Genomic DNA, 20,298 nt, shown 5'->3' with positions numbered 1-20,298 from the left:
ACATAAATGAACAGCAATAAAGTTGTCATTTTATATAATATTGTCCATCCCCCTAACAACAATGAAAGGTGTCGATAGTGTGCTGGTTTAAACCGATCACCGACCTTTCACAGGTTATGTTTGTACCACGTCTTCTGATCTCTAGTAGTCAAATATACTTTTATTTGATTTCATTAAAAAAATCATAAAAGGGTGGGAAAACCACCATGGGTGAAACATTCATAAAATATACACATTTAAAAATGTTCTTTTTTTTAATATGCAAAAGCACATAGAAGATAGTCGGAAGGCAAGTAGCGGTATTTTAAAAAGTATTAAAATGTACACGCAGTGCAATAGAAGGGTTTTGAGGCTGAATGTTCTGAAGCTACTTGAGTTGGTTGGCGGATTCTATTTTGTCCAGTTCTTTTGCCGCGTTTTTCAAAAAGTTTATGGCACTGCAGGACAACGGAATTGATGAGCCCACGAGACAATAAATCACTGCTGCTCTTAGATGCAGTAAAGACTTATCCCCTATTCTGCATAGGCGGCATTCCTTTGATTGCCATAGGTATTTCCATTTCGGGGTTAGGTCCTTTGATGGATATGACCCAAGCCTCAGTAGCATGAAGAAGTGCTTTTTCTGGTGAGGAAAATGATCTAACAAAAAAGGTTGAGGTTGCAGCCTCTGGTATGTCTGTATCACGGTCCAGGCATGGGATTTTTTTTGCTAGGTCTGTTTTGTCTAATGATAAAGAATTCCGTTTTATGGCTTTGTTAACCACAGATTTAAAGCCAGGGTAGGTAGGAGCAGTAAGCCACACCTCCTCTAGCTGCATTGCTGAGAGCGGAGCCTTTAGAAGGTATCGATAGTGTACTGGTTTAAACCGATCAACGACCTTTCACAGGTTATGTCTGTACCACGTCTTCTGATCTATAGTAATGTTTATGTCCAAATACCTAAAACCCATCTATTAATCTGTATTGCTTGTTGCCATTTAGGCCCAGGTCCCTAGAATGTAAGTGGACAGAGTGTCGATGTGGACCATTGATCTTTTATCCCAGTCTTTCCCATATACCCGAATCATAGCCAGTATTCTAGTGAATGTTAGATCCGGGTCCTCCAAGTATAACATTATATCATCTGCATACAGGGAGATACTAGACTCCCATACCTCCTTTCCCGCATGCAGGTCTCTAACTAAAGTATCTTTTATTGTCCAGCAAGCCAGATGCTGCATTGTCAACATGAATAGAAAGGGTGTTGTGTCCCGCTATGGATGGTAACGCTTCAGGTAGCACTTTGTTCATCCTGGCCCATGCCGCTGGATGTTCATATGTCAATTGGGCCCATCGTATGAAATTAGGACCCACACCCGTTTTAGATGGCCATTCTGTGGTGTCAAAAGCTTCCTTCATGTCCAGGGAGAGGAGCTAGGCTGGCTCCTCACCTATCATATTCAGCCCTTTGCCATGTGTAATCTTTGCAAATTATGGCTCATGGCCCATCCCGGAATGAGCCCCAATTGATCTGGGTGCACCAGCGTATTTATGTGGATGTACAGTCCTTTGGGCCTATCTTGACTAGGACTTTTGTCTTCACATTCGGAAATGATATAGGTCTGTACAAGGAATGCTCGTATTGTGGTTTACCCAGTTTTAGAATTAGCGTATAGTATCTTCTCTCAAGTTGGGTGGAAGTTTTTCTTGCTTGCATCTCTAAATGATTCCATCATGTCATCTAAAATGTTCCTGGCAGTGCATTTGAATTCTTTGACTGAATGGCCATTGGGCCAGGGTTCTTTTTGACTTGAAGCTGAGGCAGGGACTTTGCCGTCCCACCCATATCCATATCTTGTTCCACATCAGCAATTTCTTGTGGGTTAAATGTAGGCACTAGTAGGTCCCTAATAAAGTGCTCCAGCTCCCCAATATCATATTCTCTTCTATGCATTCTATTCACCAGTTTGATAAAACATGTGGCTACTCGGCACCGGGCTTCCCAGCGCTAACAAAGCTAGCACAAGTGAGGTGGGTTGACAAAATTTAAGAGAAAAGGTATGTTTTTAGTTCTGTCTAAAAATCATAGCATTGTCTTCCATTCCCTTGCTAGTAGGCAAAGAGTTGCAGAGCTTCGGTGCAAGAAATATAAAGAAGCGACCTCCACTTCTTGCTTTTTTGACTCTGGGAACAATAAGAAGGACAAGATGGTTGGACCTAAGAGCCCTGTTGGAGTGGTATGGGGTGATCAGCTGATGGACAACATGTGGGTCACCTTTGTATTTAGCCCAGTGGGTGATGTAGAGTGCCTTGAATTGCAACTCATGGGCAGCCAGCCCAGGTTTTAGTGCTTCACGGGCTGACTGCGTTTTCGGAATGCCTAGCAGTATTTGAGCAGCGGCACTCTTGGTGACTTGGAGTTTTTTTATGAGCAACAGAGGACTGCCCAGGTACAGTGAGTTGCCATAGTCGAGGTGGGAAAGGATTAGTCCTTGGATCACTGTTCTTCTTGACTCCATCGGGAGCCATATCAGCGTCTTCCTCAAGGCTCTCAGGAGGCCGAAGCAGATGCCCGCTACCTTTTTTAGCTGGGATGCCATGGAAAGCTGCTTGTCTAAAGTGATCCCTAGGCTCTTAACTTCCAGCTTGGGGGATGGACGTTCTCCTAAAGAGGGGGTCAGCTAATCTGTTCCCAGAGTCTGGGGTTGCTGCTGACCACCGTAACCTCTGTTTTCTCCCTGTTTAGTTTTAAACAACTGGTTGCCATCCAGTAGGAATCCTTCTTTAAGCAGCTGTTAAGACTCATAGAGATGGGGCCCGTATCAGACGATAGGGAGACAATCAGCTGGGTATCGTCTGCGTAAGATACCATTGTAAAGCCAAATGAGCATAGGATATCAGATAAAGGGCGGACATATACGTTAAAAAGAGTGGGGCTCAGGGAAGAACCCTGAGGTACCCCATACTTCAGCTGATGGTTTGCTGAAAAAAAAGCCCCTCACTGACTTGCAAGCTGCGCTTCTCCGGAAATGAGGCTTGCCATTTTAAGAAATTTCCCGTGTTTAGGCAATATCCCCCCTCCCCTTGGTTCATTGAGTCACTACAGGCAGAAAATAAATTGTGCAAGCGCCTTGAAAAGGCATGGAGGAAACTATATGATACTGACTCAAAGCGTAAATATAAATTGCCACTAAACCAGTACCATTCCCACTGCAGGGTGGCATGTGCTCTGTTTTATTCAGAAAAAATTGCTCAAGCACAAAACTGCCCCAAAACACTTTTTAAAGTGGTTAAAGATCTATCAGATCCAACCACTATCTCTCCCCTCCCTCACTGTCACAGGCGCAATGTCAGGAGATCGCTGACTTCTTCCTTAACAAGGTAAGAAATATCGTGTTCACCCTGGCCACAGCAAGGAATGACAGTTTTTCCTTGACCATACCCCAAATTAGGAGCGAAAACCCTATTGTGAAAGGTAAGTCGCATGACGGACAACAGTGTCTACTCCCGCTGGACCTATTGTAGTCAATTAAGTCAGGATCCCCCCCAGACCCTCTCCCTCCTGCCAAACTGAGCACCTCGAGCCCACAGCTTATGCAGCTGATGCTTGATCTTCTGAACTCCTCCCTACAGGAGGGGCATCTTCCTAAAGCCTGGAAACATGCAAAGGCCCTTCACGTATTAAAAAAACAAACCCCTGGACCAAGGTAATTGGTCCAATTTTAAACCTATCTCTTTACTACCCATTTTTTCCAAGATATTGGAAAAACACATAAATATACAACTTACCTAATTGGCGGAAACACAATGTGCCCTTCACCCCACCCAGTCAGGCTTCAGAGCTGGGCACGGCACCAAAACTGCCCTGCTAGGAGTCACAGAGCACTTAAGGTGACTCCTAGACTCGGGCGGCACTGCCGCACTGATCCTACTGGATCTCAGTGCGGCTTTCGACACTGTGTCACACAAAATCCTCCTCGACAAACTGACGTAACTGGGCTTTCAAGATATGGCACTGGCGGGAGGCGTGGCTTGGACGGCAGTGGAGATGGCCGCCTGATTTTGTCACTCCGTCGGACCGGGGGAAACGCTGTCCTTCCCGAGCCCTGCGACCGACTGATCACGCATCTGGTAGCAATGGCATCGCCTCGTAAGGTGTCTGGAGTTTGAAGAGCCCTCTATTCCTGACGGCAGAGGCTGTAAAGCCGACTTTCCAGAGGGTTTTGCCTCGAGACGCGCTGCACGGAAAACAAAATGGCGTTTACCTGAAGATCTGATCTAAAGGTTCCCGTCCGGCTGATCTGATGTCCCACGGCAGGTACTTCATTGACTGTCAATCATAAGTGCTCTCTCGCGCTGATGGAGCTCAGTTGTCAAAGTAATCTCAACTCCTTCTGTTACTTCGGCGACTGTTTGTTGATAACTCGGCTCGCCTGACTTCAAGATGGCGGCGAGACAGAGGGGCTCCATGCTACACTAGCGTCCCTTAAAATTCAGCCACCCAAAGCTATCGTTACCTCCGAGGGACAAGCGCGAGCCCAGTGCATGCCTTGGATCTGCTTGAGAATCGGTGGGTGTTCTCTCACAGCATGATTCTAACACCCGAATGCCACTTCATTTAAGCATAGCTCGTGTCTTCCAACAGATGGTGGCCTGGGCACTCCTGTCTTCTCCTCTATGCTGGGACCCTGTCTTTGACCTCTGAGGCTCCTGTGCATTCTTTTGTAGTGAATTTGAGGAAGGTAGGAGCTGTACACCAAGCTCTATTACACCAAGCTCTGTGCTCTGTGCCCTCTCAGTGCGAATTGCAGAGGGAAGGATTTGCTCACCAAGCTGAGATAGGGTTATTCTCTTCGCGGGGCATATCCCTGCTCGCTGCCATACTACCTGATACCGCTGGCTACCTACTAGGACCACTACCTTTTCTCTGCGACTTACTGCCACACAGCCTTCTGTCGGCTAATCCTACCACACCTGGTAATTTGACGGCTATCTGCAAGGGTTGTGGCCGTCTGGCCCACCGGATCCTCTTAAACACGCCACATAATTTCTCCTAGCTCGGCGCTTGGGGGAGTCTCTAGTCAATTTCGCTAACCACGGAGACAACCAACTAATTATCCCACTGTTACCACGAAAACAAAACAAAAAATAAAAAAATAAAAAAAACCTTCAAAATGGCTGACCGTGAATCTAAGTTGCTGCACAAGAGAAATAAAGGTGAACCCTCACAGTCCGATTCACCCATCAAAGTGAAACCAGATATCAATGGTACATTGGACCTAATCCTTAAAAAGCTGGCTGATGTCCATGAGTTAGCCAAATCAACCAAACAAACCACAGAAACTATACAGCTGGAGATAACGGCCATTAGAGCTGATATGAACACGGTGAATAACAGACTTTCGGTAGCTGAACAGAGGATTAGCGATGTTGAGGACATTGTAACCAAGTCATGCAATGAAACGAATTCCCTGAAGAATATGTCATCTATGCTCTTGAGGCAGTCAGCTGAGTTGGAAGACCGTAATCGTAGAGGCAACATCCGAATTCTTGGTGTTCCGGAGGGGTCGGAGGAGGCTCTAGGCTCCTGTTTAGCCTTTTTAGAGGACTGGATTCCTAAATTTACGGGCATATCGTTTGATCAACCTTTTGAATTGGACAGAGCACACAGAATCCCCTCATTTAAATCCTCACCAAGGCAGGGGGTCCGTCCAATTATCTGTAAGCCTCTGCGATTTCGACATGTAGAAGCATTACTTCGCTATGCCCGGAAAAATCATCAACTCACCTGGAAGGGTCACAAAATTATTTTCACCCAAGATTTTTCGAAGCCTACTGTTGACATACGTAAGGGTTTCCTTAATCTAAGGGACAAGTTGAGGAACAAAGGTATCCTGTTCTCCTTTGTCGGTCCCACAAGGTTTAAGATCACTGAAGGGGGAAGACACCTCTTTTTCAACGATCCCAGAGACCTTGCGAATTATCTAGAGGGCCCTCCTACCCCAGACATGGACTCATCACAGCTCTCTGCCAGTAAGAGGAAGTCCTCGCCAGGCCCGATGTAGTGCAAGCACTGATGTCTTTGCTCCTCTTATCATTGTCTTCTTCAGAAGTTCCGGCGCATTGTATTGAATCATATGTATTTTGATGTTTGTACAAGTCCTTTATTGGTTGGGATGGTACTAGGATGTGACTAGGATGTGACGGTATTTGTTTCTATTTAGGCTTACACTTTTAGCCGAAGGTGGGTTGTTAGTTCGGTACTGGGAAGGTATGTATATGATCTGACCATGATGTTTCCTCCGGAGTGCGGGGGACACTTCTGTCGTCGCACCTCCCACATGCTAAGTATTGCGGTAGGGGTGGGGAGGGAGGGGAAGGGGGGTGATTGGGTTGAGAGCGTCCACGTTTTCATTAACGTTTTCAATGTTTTCATAGTTGATTCCTCAGCTGCTCTCCAGCTACTTTTCTTTCTTCTCTTTTCCTTCTTTTTCTCCTTCTCCTTCATTCTTCTCTTTTCCTGGCTTCTTCTACTTGCTAGACTTGTCTGGTGCCCTATATCCCATACGCAATTTTCGAGATGGGATTATCTGGCTTTCAAGGTTATATTGCTGTTGCGGATGTACGATTTGCTTGTCTATCATATGAGCCCTGCTATGTGGTATTTAAAATATTCGCATTTGTTCCTATGTCAAGATCCATGCTTATTGAATTCACCATTTGTAACCGTTTCTGATGGCCGCTAACAAACAATGTGCCCTTTCGAACGATTTGAAGATAGTGTCTTTAAATGTCAAAGGTCTTAATCACCCTGTGAAAAGACGTAAGGTTTTAGAGTATTTAGCCAAGACCAAAAGTGACATTGTGCTGCTACAAGAGACAAAGCTTTCCGAGGAGGACAACAACCTCATTAAATGTAACTGGATTTCGCAAATGGCATGCTCGCCAGCAGATAAGAAGAAACGAGGGGTTATAACCTTGATTTCGAGATCTGCTAACATCACGCTAGAATCCTCTACACACGACAATGAAGGTCGTTTCTGTATCACTCACCTGAGGAGAGGCGAAGACTTATTACATGTGGTCAATCTTTATGGTCCTAACACAGATGACCCCTCCTATTGGTCCAGCGTTTCAGACAGGTTAGATAGTATTCCTCAGGAGGATCTTATAATAATGGCAGGCGACTTCAACCTTCCCCTGGACCCGATAATTGACAGGCAGTCCAACTGCCACTATCAACCTACGGGTTCACACGCTGTGCTCACAACTATTTGCTCTAAATTTAATCTCAAAGATCCCTGCAGACTCCAGCACCCAGACACAAGGGATTATACTTTCTATTCGGCCCCTCACAATTCGTACACTAGGATTGATTATATCCTTGTCTCTGGGGCATACACCAGCCTCATTGAGTCCTCTGATATAGCCCCAAGGTTGATTTCTGATCACTCTTGCATCTCCCTTAAATTAACGGGTAGTCACAAGGAACAAACTCCCAAACGATGGCGGTTTAACAACGATGTCTTATCAGACCCTGAGGATAAAAAGAAGATTGCGGAGGCCATTTCAGATTATCTTGGTCATAACAAGGTGTCTGATACTAATATAAATATACACTGGGATGCATTGAAGGCCACTGTAAGGGGATTAGTCATTGCTATAAAAACAAAAATAAATAAACGCCTAAACCAAGGACTACTCCAGCTAGAACGAGAAATTAGAGATTTAGAGACTGCCCACATAGCCTCCTTAAATGACTCTACCCTATTATTGTCCCTAACACAGAAAAACTATGAGTACAATAGGATATTAAGTGAACGTGCTGGGGTGTGGATTAACAAATTTAAAGCGCTGAATTTATGCGAGGCCAACAAGGCAGGGAAACTTTTAGCTTCTTATCTTAAACACAGACAAAATCAACATGTTATCTCTGCAATCAAGGATGCTAATAACCAAACCCATACAACACACAATGGCATTCTCAATACTTTTAAACAATTTTATCAGGGCCTGTATTCAAATAATCAGACTTTTGACAGTGAGAAGTGCACGGCTTTCCTCCGTGATCTTAACCTGCCACAACTCTCAGAAGAAGACTCTGCCATGCTAGGTATGGAAATCAATAGCTCGGAAATAGAAAAGACTGTCAGGTCCTTGAAAGAAAATAAAGCACCAGGGCCAGACGGCTTTACGGCATCCTTCTATAAATCCTTTTTAGCCCAATTAGGTCCTGTCATGAAACAGGTTTTTAACCATAGTGCCGCCACAGGACACACGCCTGATTCTATGACCGAAGCTAATATTGTCGTTATTCCCAAGGAGGGGAAAGACCCTGTATATCCAAAAAACTATAGGCCTATTTCGCTTATAAATGTTGATTGCAAAATATACGCCAAAAATTCTTGGGTCAGACTAAATTTGGTCCTTCATAAATTGATAAGCAATTCCCAGGTAGGGTTCCTCCGGAACCGGTTATCCAATGACAACACCCGTTTGTTATGCCATGTATTAGAAAATGCTGCAACTAAATCTGAACCCTCTATTGCCATTACGTTAGACGCCGAGAAGGCATTCGACAGAGTCTCTTGGGCGTTCTTGGAACGTTGCCTGCACCTCTTTAAATTGGGTAAGGACTTTATTAAAATGGTTATGTCACTATACCTAAAACCGACTGGTCGTATAGCTGTCAATGGGTCACTTTCGGAGGCCTTCCCTCTTTATCAGGGTACCAGACAGGGATGCCCTCTATCTCCATCACTTTTTCTCTTGGCGCTGGAACCTCTTCTTCAGGCCATCAAGCTCAACACAGATATCACAGGTATTGATATCAATGGCGTGCGAGTCAAATTGGCCGCTTATGCGGATGATATTTTGATAGTTACAGAACGTCCGGATTCCTCCATTACAGCCCTAATGGAAACAATTGCATTATATTCCTTACACTCTGGGTATAAACTTAATAGAGACAAATCGGAAGTCAAACCATTAAACGTGTTTTGCACTAGCGATATGTTGGGGGACTCTGGGTTAATATGGCAGTCGGGCTTCATTAAATATTTGGGGATTGAATTTGGGAATAGCATTATGGACACCCTGTATCGAAACGAAAAGGTACTCCTGCAGAAAATTAAGACACTCTTGGATACCTGGTCCCCTAAATTCATCACGTGGTGGGGGAGAATTGAGACTATCAAGATGATGGTTACTCCTTTAGTTAATTATCTCATGTATGCTGCCATTGCTACTGACCGACTCCTTTCACCATAAATTAGATACTCTTTTAACATCCTTTCTGTGGCGTGGTAAAAAAAGCCAGGATCAGCATCCGGAAATTGAGGCTTGACAAGACAATGGGCGGCGTTAACCTGGCTGACTTCCGTCTCTACCAATACGCCTTCTTGGCGAAGCAAGGCCTACTTTGGGTTTCTCCTCCTGATAATTACATACCAGTGTGGTTAGAAGTGGAAGGGGCCCTCCTCAATAATATACATCACCTGTCGATTCTCACGGCTAACCGTCTTGTCGCCACCCACTCTAGGTCCATCTTTAAGAACACTAAATTAGCTCTCTTAAAAATAGATAAGGCCATGGATGTCGGTATGAAGGGCTCCAATATGGAATCAATCTGGCTAAACTCCAAGTTCCTTTATAATGGTAAACCATTGTTCCTTGCTTCCTGGTGCAAAAAAGGTATTTTCTTTCCCCACCAATTGGAAAATAATGCATACCCATTGACGTTCAAGGAACTTCAATCTAGATTCCAATTAGCTGATATTGAATTTTATAATTTCCTGAAAGTGAGGGCTGCCATTGCGAAATCCAGAATGTCCCCTAGTTCCCCATCGTTACCCACATTTGCGACAAAACTTAATAGGCTTGGCCATCAGGTTTCCCAGATTTATCAACTTTTGCGTCCAAAATCCTCCAAGCTTAACTCTAAGGTAGTTGATTATTGGAACTTGCTTTCGGCTAATCAGCTAACCGAAGATTCGTGGTCCCCGTTATGGAGGTCAGTTTCACGCAATAAGATTTCCCCAGTTCTATCTCAAACGAAATTCTGGCTATTACACAAGGCCTTTTGGACACTGGCTAGGCTGTTTTCCATGGGGATCCGGGAAGATGACATGTGTTGGAATTGTAATCAAGGCAGAGGAGATTTGGCTCACCTTATTTTACACTGTTCTGTAGTGAAACCCTTCTGGGATAGGGTCTACCTATTTTTGACTAATCTGTTTTACTGTGTACTCCCCAGGACCCTACCCACCGTGGTAACTGCTTTTTTCACAGGACGACTTGCAGTCGGAGGGGGACCGAGCTCTCCTTGATCTACTGTTGATTTCTGCAGTTAAAATGGTACTCTCCAATTGGAAGGATACTAGCAAGGCCTCATACAATTGCTGGATGAACTGGGTCATACACCTCAGGGGGGCTGATAACATTGTCTTGCAAAATTCACCTTGGAAACCATCCACGAGGAGTATATGGTCTACCCTGGACGAATATTTTGCTACTCATAAGCCACCATGACTTCATTATCTTGAACGATTATTCCTATGTGGGCTTCTCATTTACGGAAATTGTCCTGGCCGGAAATTTGTTATACTATGCTATACTAAGTATGGGGCTCGAGGTGCTAGACAATCTCTTCTCTGTCTTCTCTTCTCCTTCCGGCCTTCCTTTCCTCTTTTTCTTTACTCCCTCTTTCCTTCCTTCCTTTCTTGAGCTGGTGATTAAGTGATTACTTCACTGTTAACATGTAAGTCTATTGCTGGCATTTGCTTATTGATCAGTCTAAACTCCATCTCATGTACATTGTGCTCTCGATCATGTTACCAGCTTCTGTTCTGTTCTTATATAAAATTCCAATAAAGATAATTTGAAATAAAAAAAAGATATGGCACTGGCTTGGCTCTCGTACATTTCAGGTCTTCTCGTCAAACGCAGTATCTAATTATCTTCCTCTTACTTTTGGAGTTCCTCAGGGTTCCGCCCTTCGCCCTATGCTTTTAAACGTTTATTGTCTGTCCTGTGGCGGACTGGTGGAAGGTTGCGGGCCTACTTTGTACTCCTACACAGACGACACCCGGATAATTTTCTCACTGTCGTCCAGGTGGGAAGTTAACTCCATGGACCTCAACTTCTGCCTCAGCCTTGTCTCCACTTGGATGAATACCAATTCCGTGAAATTGAATAGTGACAAGACGGAGGTGATGTTGTTAGGGAGGAATCCTCAGCTATGGGGCCCTGAGCATTGTCCTGCCATGCTGGGAACGCCGCCTATCCCCACTGAGAAAGTGAAAAAACTTGGCTTCTGGCTCGACTCCACCCTGTCTATGTAGCCTCCACGTGCTTTGCCATTATGAAATGGCTTTAGAAGATTTTGTGGATACTTGCCTTTTCCGCCCAGAGAGCAGTCATCCATGCCATGGTCTTATCCAGACTCGATTATGGCAACATCTTGTACTTAGGGGCTGATAAGGCAACACTAAGACGCCTACAGGTGGGCCAAAACTCCACTGCAATGTTCCTGTTTCACATCCCTAAACACTCCTTGGCATCTGAGCTCTTTTGCCAACTACACTGGCTTCCAGTGGATAAGGTAATACAATTTAAAGCTCTCTGCGATATGTACAAAATCCATGCCTGTTTAGGAGTGCGATATTTGCAAAACCTGTCATCTCCATACCATCCTGCTCGCACTTTGCGCTCTCTAGCAATCGGTCTCTTTTCGTAGTTCCAAGAGTTGAATAACCCGAATGGGTGGGCGATCCTTCTCCTTCCTTGGTCCTAAACTATGGAACTCTTTTCCTGAATCCCTGAGATGTTGCACCTCCCTTATCAACTTTCGCAAAGCATTAAAGAACCTGCTTTTGTAGCCCTTCAGACTGGCCTACCCATATCTGAAGTGTTGTATGACGTTACAACGCATTCCGTTGCAACGCATACCTTTTCCACGCATGCGTTACAACGTGAATGCCATTACCGCGCATATGCTTAACAGCAAAAATGCTTTTACTACGCATACCTTTACAATGATTTTCGTTGTATAACTATGCATGATAATGGTATTTTCATGGTAAATGCTTTCTCCGATCCCTGCCCCAATTTCTTTCATGTTCCCTTGCACCCTCCTTTTGTATAATACTCTTTCCCTGTACCCCTGTGCTACCCTCTGCCCCCCAGCCTCCAATCCTACCACACCCTTACTGACTGCAGGGCTGATTATTCATATGATAACTATAAATATATTTTTTAATTATGCCTAACATTAAAAATTAGTATAATAAAAATATACTCTCAGTTTTTCTTATTTTTCTATGGACGTACTTCTCCTTCTTCAAACTCTTGTGTTAAGTGGTCCTTTTTCTATTTTTTTGAAAATGCAGTACATAGACGCACGTACGTTATTACGTCGTTAGGGAGGCTCATTGCACGAAGGACAAGAAGCACAGAAAAGCATGTTTTAGGTAAGAGTTTTCTTTCTTTTTTATAACCCACTCTTTTATTGGGGGGGGGAAGACCCCCCAAGCCCCCTTCTTTAATTCTACTTTTTAATCACATTCCTTTACTACATATCTCGTAGTAAAGGAATGCGTGGTAAAGTCTATACGTGGTAACCACGCATGCGTTGTAAAGCATGCGTGGTTAAGTGTATACGTTGAAACGGCCGCGTTGTAGTGGCTGTTTCCCTACCCGAAGCACTGGGAAACCCTGTTTGGTAGCCATGCGCTATACAAACACTCAATAATAATAATAATAATGCCAATTTCTTCCAGCCAAGGGAGTAGGATGGGATACAATATCGTATCAAAAGCTGCATTTAGGTCAAGGAGGATGAGTGCGGCTCAATCATACTCACCCAAGACCATTTTGATGTCTTCGTTGACCCTTAAAAGCACTGTTTCTGTGCTACAGCCTGCAATGAAGCCTGTTTGAGTGGGATGAAGGATGTTGTTGGCTTCCAAATATTTTGCAATGTGTTTGTTTATAGTTTTTCTTAGATTTTACTGATTCCAGGGTGTAACAGTATCCAAAGTGGGGTTTTTAAGTAAAAGGTGGATAATAGCATGTTTCCATTAATTTCCTTCATATTGTTCCCTGGACTGTACATCTCTCCAAAATATTTCGCAAACATATTTAAGTCTAGGTAGTTTCAATATATAGACACCTGTGCAATGAAACAGCTTTCCATATACCCTGAAGATCATGTCTTCAGGACATTGAATTCCCGTCTGTCCACATAGTAACCTACTTCGCCTGCCAGATTGGTACTCTGTCTGGTTGTCTGTTGGTATTCATTGCCTCGAGATGTGTCTTACGGGCTATTGTGTGCTGTACTCGCTTGCTCAATACTTGTGAATGCAGTAGGACATATTCATTCAGGATTTCCTGTAAAACAGGGATCTGCTCTTTTAATTTTCCTGTCTTTGGGCAATAATAAATTCAATTCGTTATTACGGTGACTTGCTCCCATCAAAGTAGGGTATGTGTGATAAATTAATCACTAAAAATAAACTACACAACATTTATGGTTCTACTTTAAGATAATGCGAGTTTTGTTTTAGTTTAGGTACTTGTGTTAAATGCTGAGGTTCTTCTCATGCCCTGCAGAGGTTTGAGAGCAACTGGGACTAAGGGAGCCTTGTGTACGTGTCACCAGTAACTATACTGTTTAATCAGGGCAAAGTTCAGTATCAACTATCAAGGAAATTCAGTTTGTGTTTTAATTCTAAATGTTTATATTTCTTATTGATGGAATATGATTTTCAGTTTGAGGGACATGTGTGTTGACCTGCATTGTACTGGCAATTGCATTGCACACCCACCACCATTCTGTGACGCTTGATTGGCCCGTGATAACTCTCCTAGGTCCTGTTGTCATGTTATGCCACCCACGTGAGTCCATAATCTGAAGGTTTTCTGTTGGCAACTTGGAGCTCTGTACATTTTTACTTTTACAATTCACCCTTCCCAAGTGACATGATGGATTACGATGCTCGTTTGTTTTTTCACATAGGGGTTTCAACACTCCAAGTCTAGATTGTGCTTCAAACCCCGCAAACCGTGACCAAACTTCTTTAAAGCCCTTTACAAGTTTTACTTAGCTGAAGAATTTAGGATCCCATTTATTTCCTCCATAGTTGTTTGTGCTGCAGTTTTCTTTTCTTCCTGTCCGGGCACATTGTAGCTCTGCCTCGGGCGATGCCTATTGCCACATCCCAAGAGGGAGCTCTGCCAAGGACGCTTAGGTGTGGTCCCACGATCTATGGGTAAAGGCCCAGCCCTGCCCTGGCACAGCTTCACGCCTATCCGATCTAAGGGTAGAGGCCCAGCCCTGCCCTGGCACAGCCTCACGCCTATCATCCTACGCTACAAAGCAAACCGTTCGTGAACGCTCTTCAGATGTGAGGACTTGCGGACAGTATTGTGAGACTAAAGCTCGGATGGATCCTGCTACCTTTTTAGATCTAACGTGCATCTGTTTGCAGCTTGTTTGATATTAGGAGGGAAGCTGGAGGTGCAAGAGCTGTATATAGACTGAGGCAACGAGTGTGACTGGGAAAACCTCCTTGGCAATTGTTGGGACACTGTAGGAGTAAGTCTGAGAAGCAAAGACAGAATTTGTTTGCAATATTCCAGACCCAACACTACATGGGAACATCGTGCATAGATCATTGCTCTACAACGGGACACACAGCAAATACATGGTTACAAGTAAGTAACATTTTCTGCATGTTAGAGATGAGGCTGAGAAACTAACATTTGGGAAAACAAAGACTAGGACATTCTGCATGCAACCCAGAAATGAAAATCCCATAGTACAGGGGGACCTTAAGTGTTATCTTCTGAAATATATAATGAAAATGTGGTGGGCAAGACTAGTGTAAATATCATAAGTGAATGACGAAGGATCGTCTATGGCACCTGAAGCTCAGGCCTCAGAAAAAGGAGGCAAAATAGGCTTGAGGTGCAACCAGGGTAAACCTCATATACTGTTATCTGTCCGGGGCACATTAAAGTTGAATCCCAAATAAAAAACTGTGCAAACAGTTTGGGAAACATTAGAGTGAGTATGAGAAATAAGTAACTTGGACTGGTCTGGGACAGCCAAGGTTGGGCCATGTTTTAAAATAAAATATAAACTAAGAACGGTCTGGGGCACCTTAATAATTATTCCCATAAAAAAGTCAGATGTGGGTAAATATTTGTAATAACATAGCATGTTCTTAGACACCAAAGGGGTAACTCACGGATACATACTGAAAATATACGGGTATCCTTAATTTCTTCCACTCAGGAATGATTGATACCATAGAGATAGTCATTGAAGAGGTAACCAAATGTCTAGTACTGCTTTGAGTTGCATTCTGGAATCAATACTGAGCGTATTTTCGGAAACCCTCAGGAATACACCCAAGAATTATCTGGAAAATGTTAGGGAAATGCATCCAAAAAGTTATAATAAAAATGTTATTCAATAATTTGAAGGCAACCCTCAGAAAAAGACACTCAGAGCCGTTGTGGATACTTCATTCATTACAACAAGAGATTTGTTCTGAGACTGGTGTGGGATAACTTGAAGGTAATCCTCAGGGAATAAATCCTGCGATTCATCCGGCATACATGAAGAAGTTACCCATAGAAAGGCATAGTACACATGTTATGCGATGATTTGCAGATGACCTTCCAGAGCACATGCTAGGAATGTTTGTGGATACTTTACATCCTTATGTTTGTTCTTTATGAATGGACCAGTGCGTTCCAGGGTCGATGGAACCGCACACAGTGGTGGTCTGCTTTTTATTGGGCTAATGATGTCCATCTCAGACATCACAGCCTTCATGTGCACACTTGTTGTGTTCCCTCCCTGAAACCTCGCACCTAGTAGGTGGGACTGTACCTAAACCATTTGTTGTTCTAAGTATAGGTTTCTCCTGCATGAGGAAAGTGTTATTTCCTGTTATGTTCTCATCCCCATACATCGCAGCCTCCTCATGGTGGTAAATACACATCACATGTGACCCATCCCAAAATGGACTCAGTGTAAACACTTGGTAAGAAGCCAAAAATATGTCCCAACAACAGCATGAAAATGTTCCTCTGTGGTTGAGAGAGCATTCAAAATGTTGAAAGTTGCTGGCCATCCGGTTGGTCCAATACCCAGGAAGATAGCAGAAGATCCAGCTGACTTGACTGACCATTGTAAGGACAGCTAGAGGAGCTGAGCCGCCCCTTGAGCCTTGTCGCTGCACAAGCTCAGCCACCCAAGAAGAAGAAAGACCACCATCTGGGTCCAGGACGTGCTAAATCGCCATTGATATAGAGAAGAGGGAGTCTGCAAAGATCGGAGGGACAGTTGGACTTGACCCCAGGAGCATGCAACACTGGACCAAGAGAAACAGAGGCCACCATTAGGAGGCAAAGACAGGGTCCATAAATGTGGGAAGCAGAAACAGACACTGGTACCAGGGGCCATATAATAAAGACACTCCCACCCCCAACGAAGGGAGAGACCAACACAAAGTGTGTCTCTGATACATCAACGAATAATTGGCATAGGGAATATTGACCTGCAGATAGACAAGGAAATGCCGACATGCATGCAGATGAGGGAGCGGGCACTCACAGCAGAGGAGGTAAACATATAATGCAGTTCATCAGAAACTTTCAAGGCTTGGATGCTGAGGAGGTCTGCTGAGGTCCCCTCATGAGTGCTTGAGGAAAGGCCGACTCCTCCCAGTAGCCATGAGGTCAACCTGCACAGAACAGAAGCGGGTCTCAACCTGGAGGAAAAACTCACAGAGAGGAACATTTATTATAATTCTTGATTGAAGATGAAGTTGGCACTGGATAGATCAGCAAGACACCAAACTCCTAGCAGCAGGAAGCAGAAAATAGCCCGGCTATGAAAAGCCGATCCCAGAAGAAATACCTACGGGGAAAAAAAACCTCACAGGCAAAAACATACTGGAAAGAGTAAAGATTGCAGAAAAAAATCAGGTAATCAAATGCATTGCAATGCATCTTCGTCTTGTAAAGCTTCCATTATATATTCATGAAAAGATTTCGCTATATCATGGGAACCTCAGACATCCTCTAGTGGAAAGACCGTCACCATCTTGGACAGGGCTATTGATGAGTTTTGTTTCTGCTTTTCCAGAAGCTCATGGTGTTTATTGAACTATGAAGAAGACGCCCAAGGTGGACATCCTGTGTGCGGTGCTGAAATCCAAAGTTCCACCACCGTCCTTCGTGCTCCACACAACTCGTGGAAAAGCCCTCAGTGTCACCATGAGAGCGGAAGCCCCAGAGCAATGTTGACGTCGAGGCCGAACTGAGCGTCCTTGTGCGATCTCTGACAAGATGTGATGGAGGGCCATTGGAACACTTCTTCCCCTTCTGAACACACATACACACACACCACACACACACACACACTACACACACACACACACACACACACACACCACACACACACACACACACACACACACACACACACACACACACACTCACACTCACACTCACACTCACACGCGCAGTCGTACTCAGTGGGACAGTGAAGACAGCACAACAGCACAGAGAAATGCATGAACACCAACTGGGACAAGAAAGCAATGACACGAACACACCAAGATGTGGAAACACTGGCAGTCACCTCGGGACACGGAAATACCATCCGTCCGTCGAGGAAACTTACACTCACATTAAGACAAAAGACACTTTTGCAGTCACCACACTCTCGTTTACAAGGCGAACACCACCTCCAGCACCCACAACTGTGACCACATTATTAGTCAACACATAGTCAGGCGCGCTGGCTTGGAGCACTGCCAGTAGTGTTAGAACGCACACACCCTTTACTCAATGGCAGCACTACAAGATCATAGGGGAGGGAGGTATATCCAGCACAGAAACAAAGTAACCTAATGTCTGTATCCAGGGCGTCGTAGGCTGACGTGCAGGAATCGACACAGAGGAAGGCTCGCGAGGGTTTGAGAGACAACCTCCAGTTGTGGACTGAGAGGAAACTGTGAAAGGCAAATGGCGAGCCACGGAGCTGAGAAACCATCCGGGCTTAATGGGTGAATCCGGATCTTAAACAGGATGTGTGCCTTGGTGTTTACAAGAAGCTGTCATGTTTCCTCAACCTCAAAGAATGCACACTTTATTGGCCATTTTCATGCACTATTCATGTAACATGCTTTCTCAATAGAGGGAATTTTTGCTCCTGTGGGCAACATTTTTGGCTTTTGTCTCACTGGTAATACCTTGTCAGAATGTGTATGGCCTCTGGGATGGCTTCTGGGAGAAAGTGTGCCTATGAGAATGGTGCAAGCAGGACAAAGTGAGCACAAGAAGGATGTGCAAATCGGCGTGTGTATATCGTGTGTGAGGATGATGTCATAACTAAAGAGAAAATAGAAAGACGACATCCTAACAAGAAATGGGCGCAAAGTACCTGCACTGGGCATATACTTTGAAACAGTTGATGTGCAATTTGAAAAGCATTCTATTTGAAACTTTAGCATTTAGTTTGAAAATATTTGAGTTAGAAATGAAGCTTGAAATTGGAACTTAGTCCTGAACCTTAAGTTATCATTACAACAACCTCCTGTAGCGCCACCAGGGGCTAGAGTTAGCATAGGGCTCTCGCCTATTTAAGTGATGAGAAGACTAGGTATTGTCCCTGGTATTGGTTCAAAATGTTTAAACTATTTACTTTAGAACTTTATTTTTCATACGTTTGCAAACTATATGCTTTTAAAGTAATCGTGATATTTGCAGCGAGAGAACAATTCCGAACTACATATCTCTCAAGTTTTCAACTAATCCCCCAGGTTCGGGAGCATCGCCTCTTCAGAGATGGCAGGGCCATGAAGATACTGTCACGCCTGTAACCAGGGCAACGAGCTTCTAGTTCTACTCTTTTCTGTAGCAAATCATTGTTGTCAGGGGCGTCAGTCATATTAGTTCAATGGAAGCTCAAGTCATTACAGCCCCTAGAGCACAGCTTTTCAAACACAGGACTGAACACAAGATGTCCTGACTACATGGAGCTAAGTGGAAAGCCACACAAGGTGCTCATTTTCCATCAGACAGACGTATTAAATAGTTTGCTTCTCAGCACTTGATTATAATTGTGATTTTGTTCTCCTGATCCCACAGGGCCTGAACGGCAGCTACCATGATGGACAACCGCTTTGCCACAGCGCTGGTCATTGCCTGCGTGCTCAGCATTATTGCCACCATCTACATGTCAGCTTCAGTGGGCACTGACTTCTGGTACGAGTACCACAGCCCCTCACCTACTGACAACGGGAGCGAGACACTGGGGCGTAATTTCAAGGATGAGTTCTTAAGTGAGGAAGCGGATGAGAAAACGTACAGTGATGCGCTGTTCCACTGCAACGGGACGATGGGGCTGTGGAGACGCTGCATCACTGTCTCGAGTCAAGCACACTGGTTCCGACAGCCGGGTACGATCTGGAAGTCCTGTCATACTTAGATTTTTCTCCACAGTCTCTTCTGCTAACCAATTTAATCATCTCCCCCATGTCCTTTCTTTTTCTGGTGGTGACTCCTTTTTCTTTTCTTTTTCTGTCCTTCCCATTTATTCCATATTGTTCTTTTTCTCTTCAGCCTCAGAATCCTTTATATCAGCCTGTCTGTTATTGCATCCTTTTGTGCTCAGTTTTTTGTCCTTTCTAATTCCTTTACATTGCCCGTCTGTTGTTGCCTGAACTTTTTCTTGTGCCTCTTGGCTCATTTCTTTGCTATATTTCTGCACTATGCACTTGTCTCAGTCCTCACTCTTGTTCATCGTCTCTTTGTAGAGTCCCACAGCCTTATTCGTCTCCTCTGTCCTTTCACATAGTCCCCTTCTTTTCATCTTCACAGTTTTTCTTGTTTCATGTTGTTGTACTCTTCCATTGTCTCCCATAATTCCATGTTTTTGTGTCTCTCATGTTTTCTACTTCTCCTCATCGCAGCTCTTGTTCCTTTTTTTGTACACCATGACCCTAATCCTCTTCTTCCCTTTTCTGTTTCTTGTACTTCACTGCATCCTTCGTCAGCTCCCAAATTTCTAGAGCGTTTGCTTCCTCCTAATATTCGCTATTATACCTGTGTCTTTCTTGTTTCCCATTTGCTTCTGTTTTCTTTATTATTCCACTTTGTTTTCTTCCTCTTCCTTCTCATTGCTTAAATCCTTTGGCTCTTTCTTGTATCCGTTCCTATGAATTGTACTTGAAACGTTCTGTAGCTTCCTCCATCACTAACTTTGTCTCCCTCTTTTTCTTCACTCTTCCCTTC

General features: G+C 44.1%; 1 protein-coding gene across 5 annotated transcripts in view; it reads left to right on the top strand.

Moving 5' to 3' along the window:
- The window catches only part of CLDND1 (claudin domain containing 1), a 65,916-nt gene that overhangs the window by 31,144 nt on the left and 14,474 nt on the right, over window positions 1–20,298 (top strand). For all 5 annotated transcript variants that reach the window (XM_085651674.1, XM_085651671.1, XM_085651673.1 and 2 more), the window contains exon 3: window positions 19,153–19,463. In XM_085651674.1, the coding sequence (XP_085507800.1) occupies window positions 19,172–19,463 (292 nt within the window). In that variant the 5' untranslated portion in view covers window positions 19,153–19,171. The remainder of the gene's footprint in view (window positions 1–19,152; window positions 19,464–20,298) is intronic.

This window comes from Triturus cristatus, chromosome 4_1 (assembly GCF_964204655.1).
Source record: "Triturus cristatus chromosome 4_1, aTriCri1.1, whole genome shotgun sequence".
Taxonomy (NCBI): Eukaryota; Metazoa; Chordata; class Amphibia; order Caudata; family Salamandridae; genus Triturus; species Triturus cristatus.
Note: the sequence above shows the minus strand (reverse complement) of the source record. Positions and strands in the feature narration are given on the sequence as shown.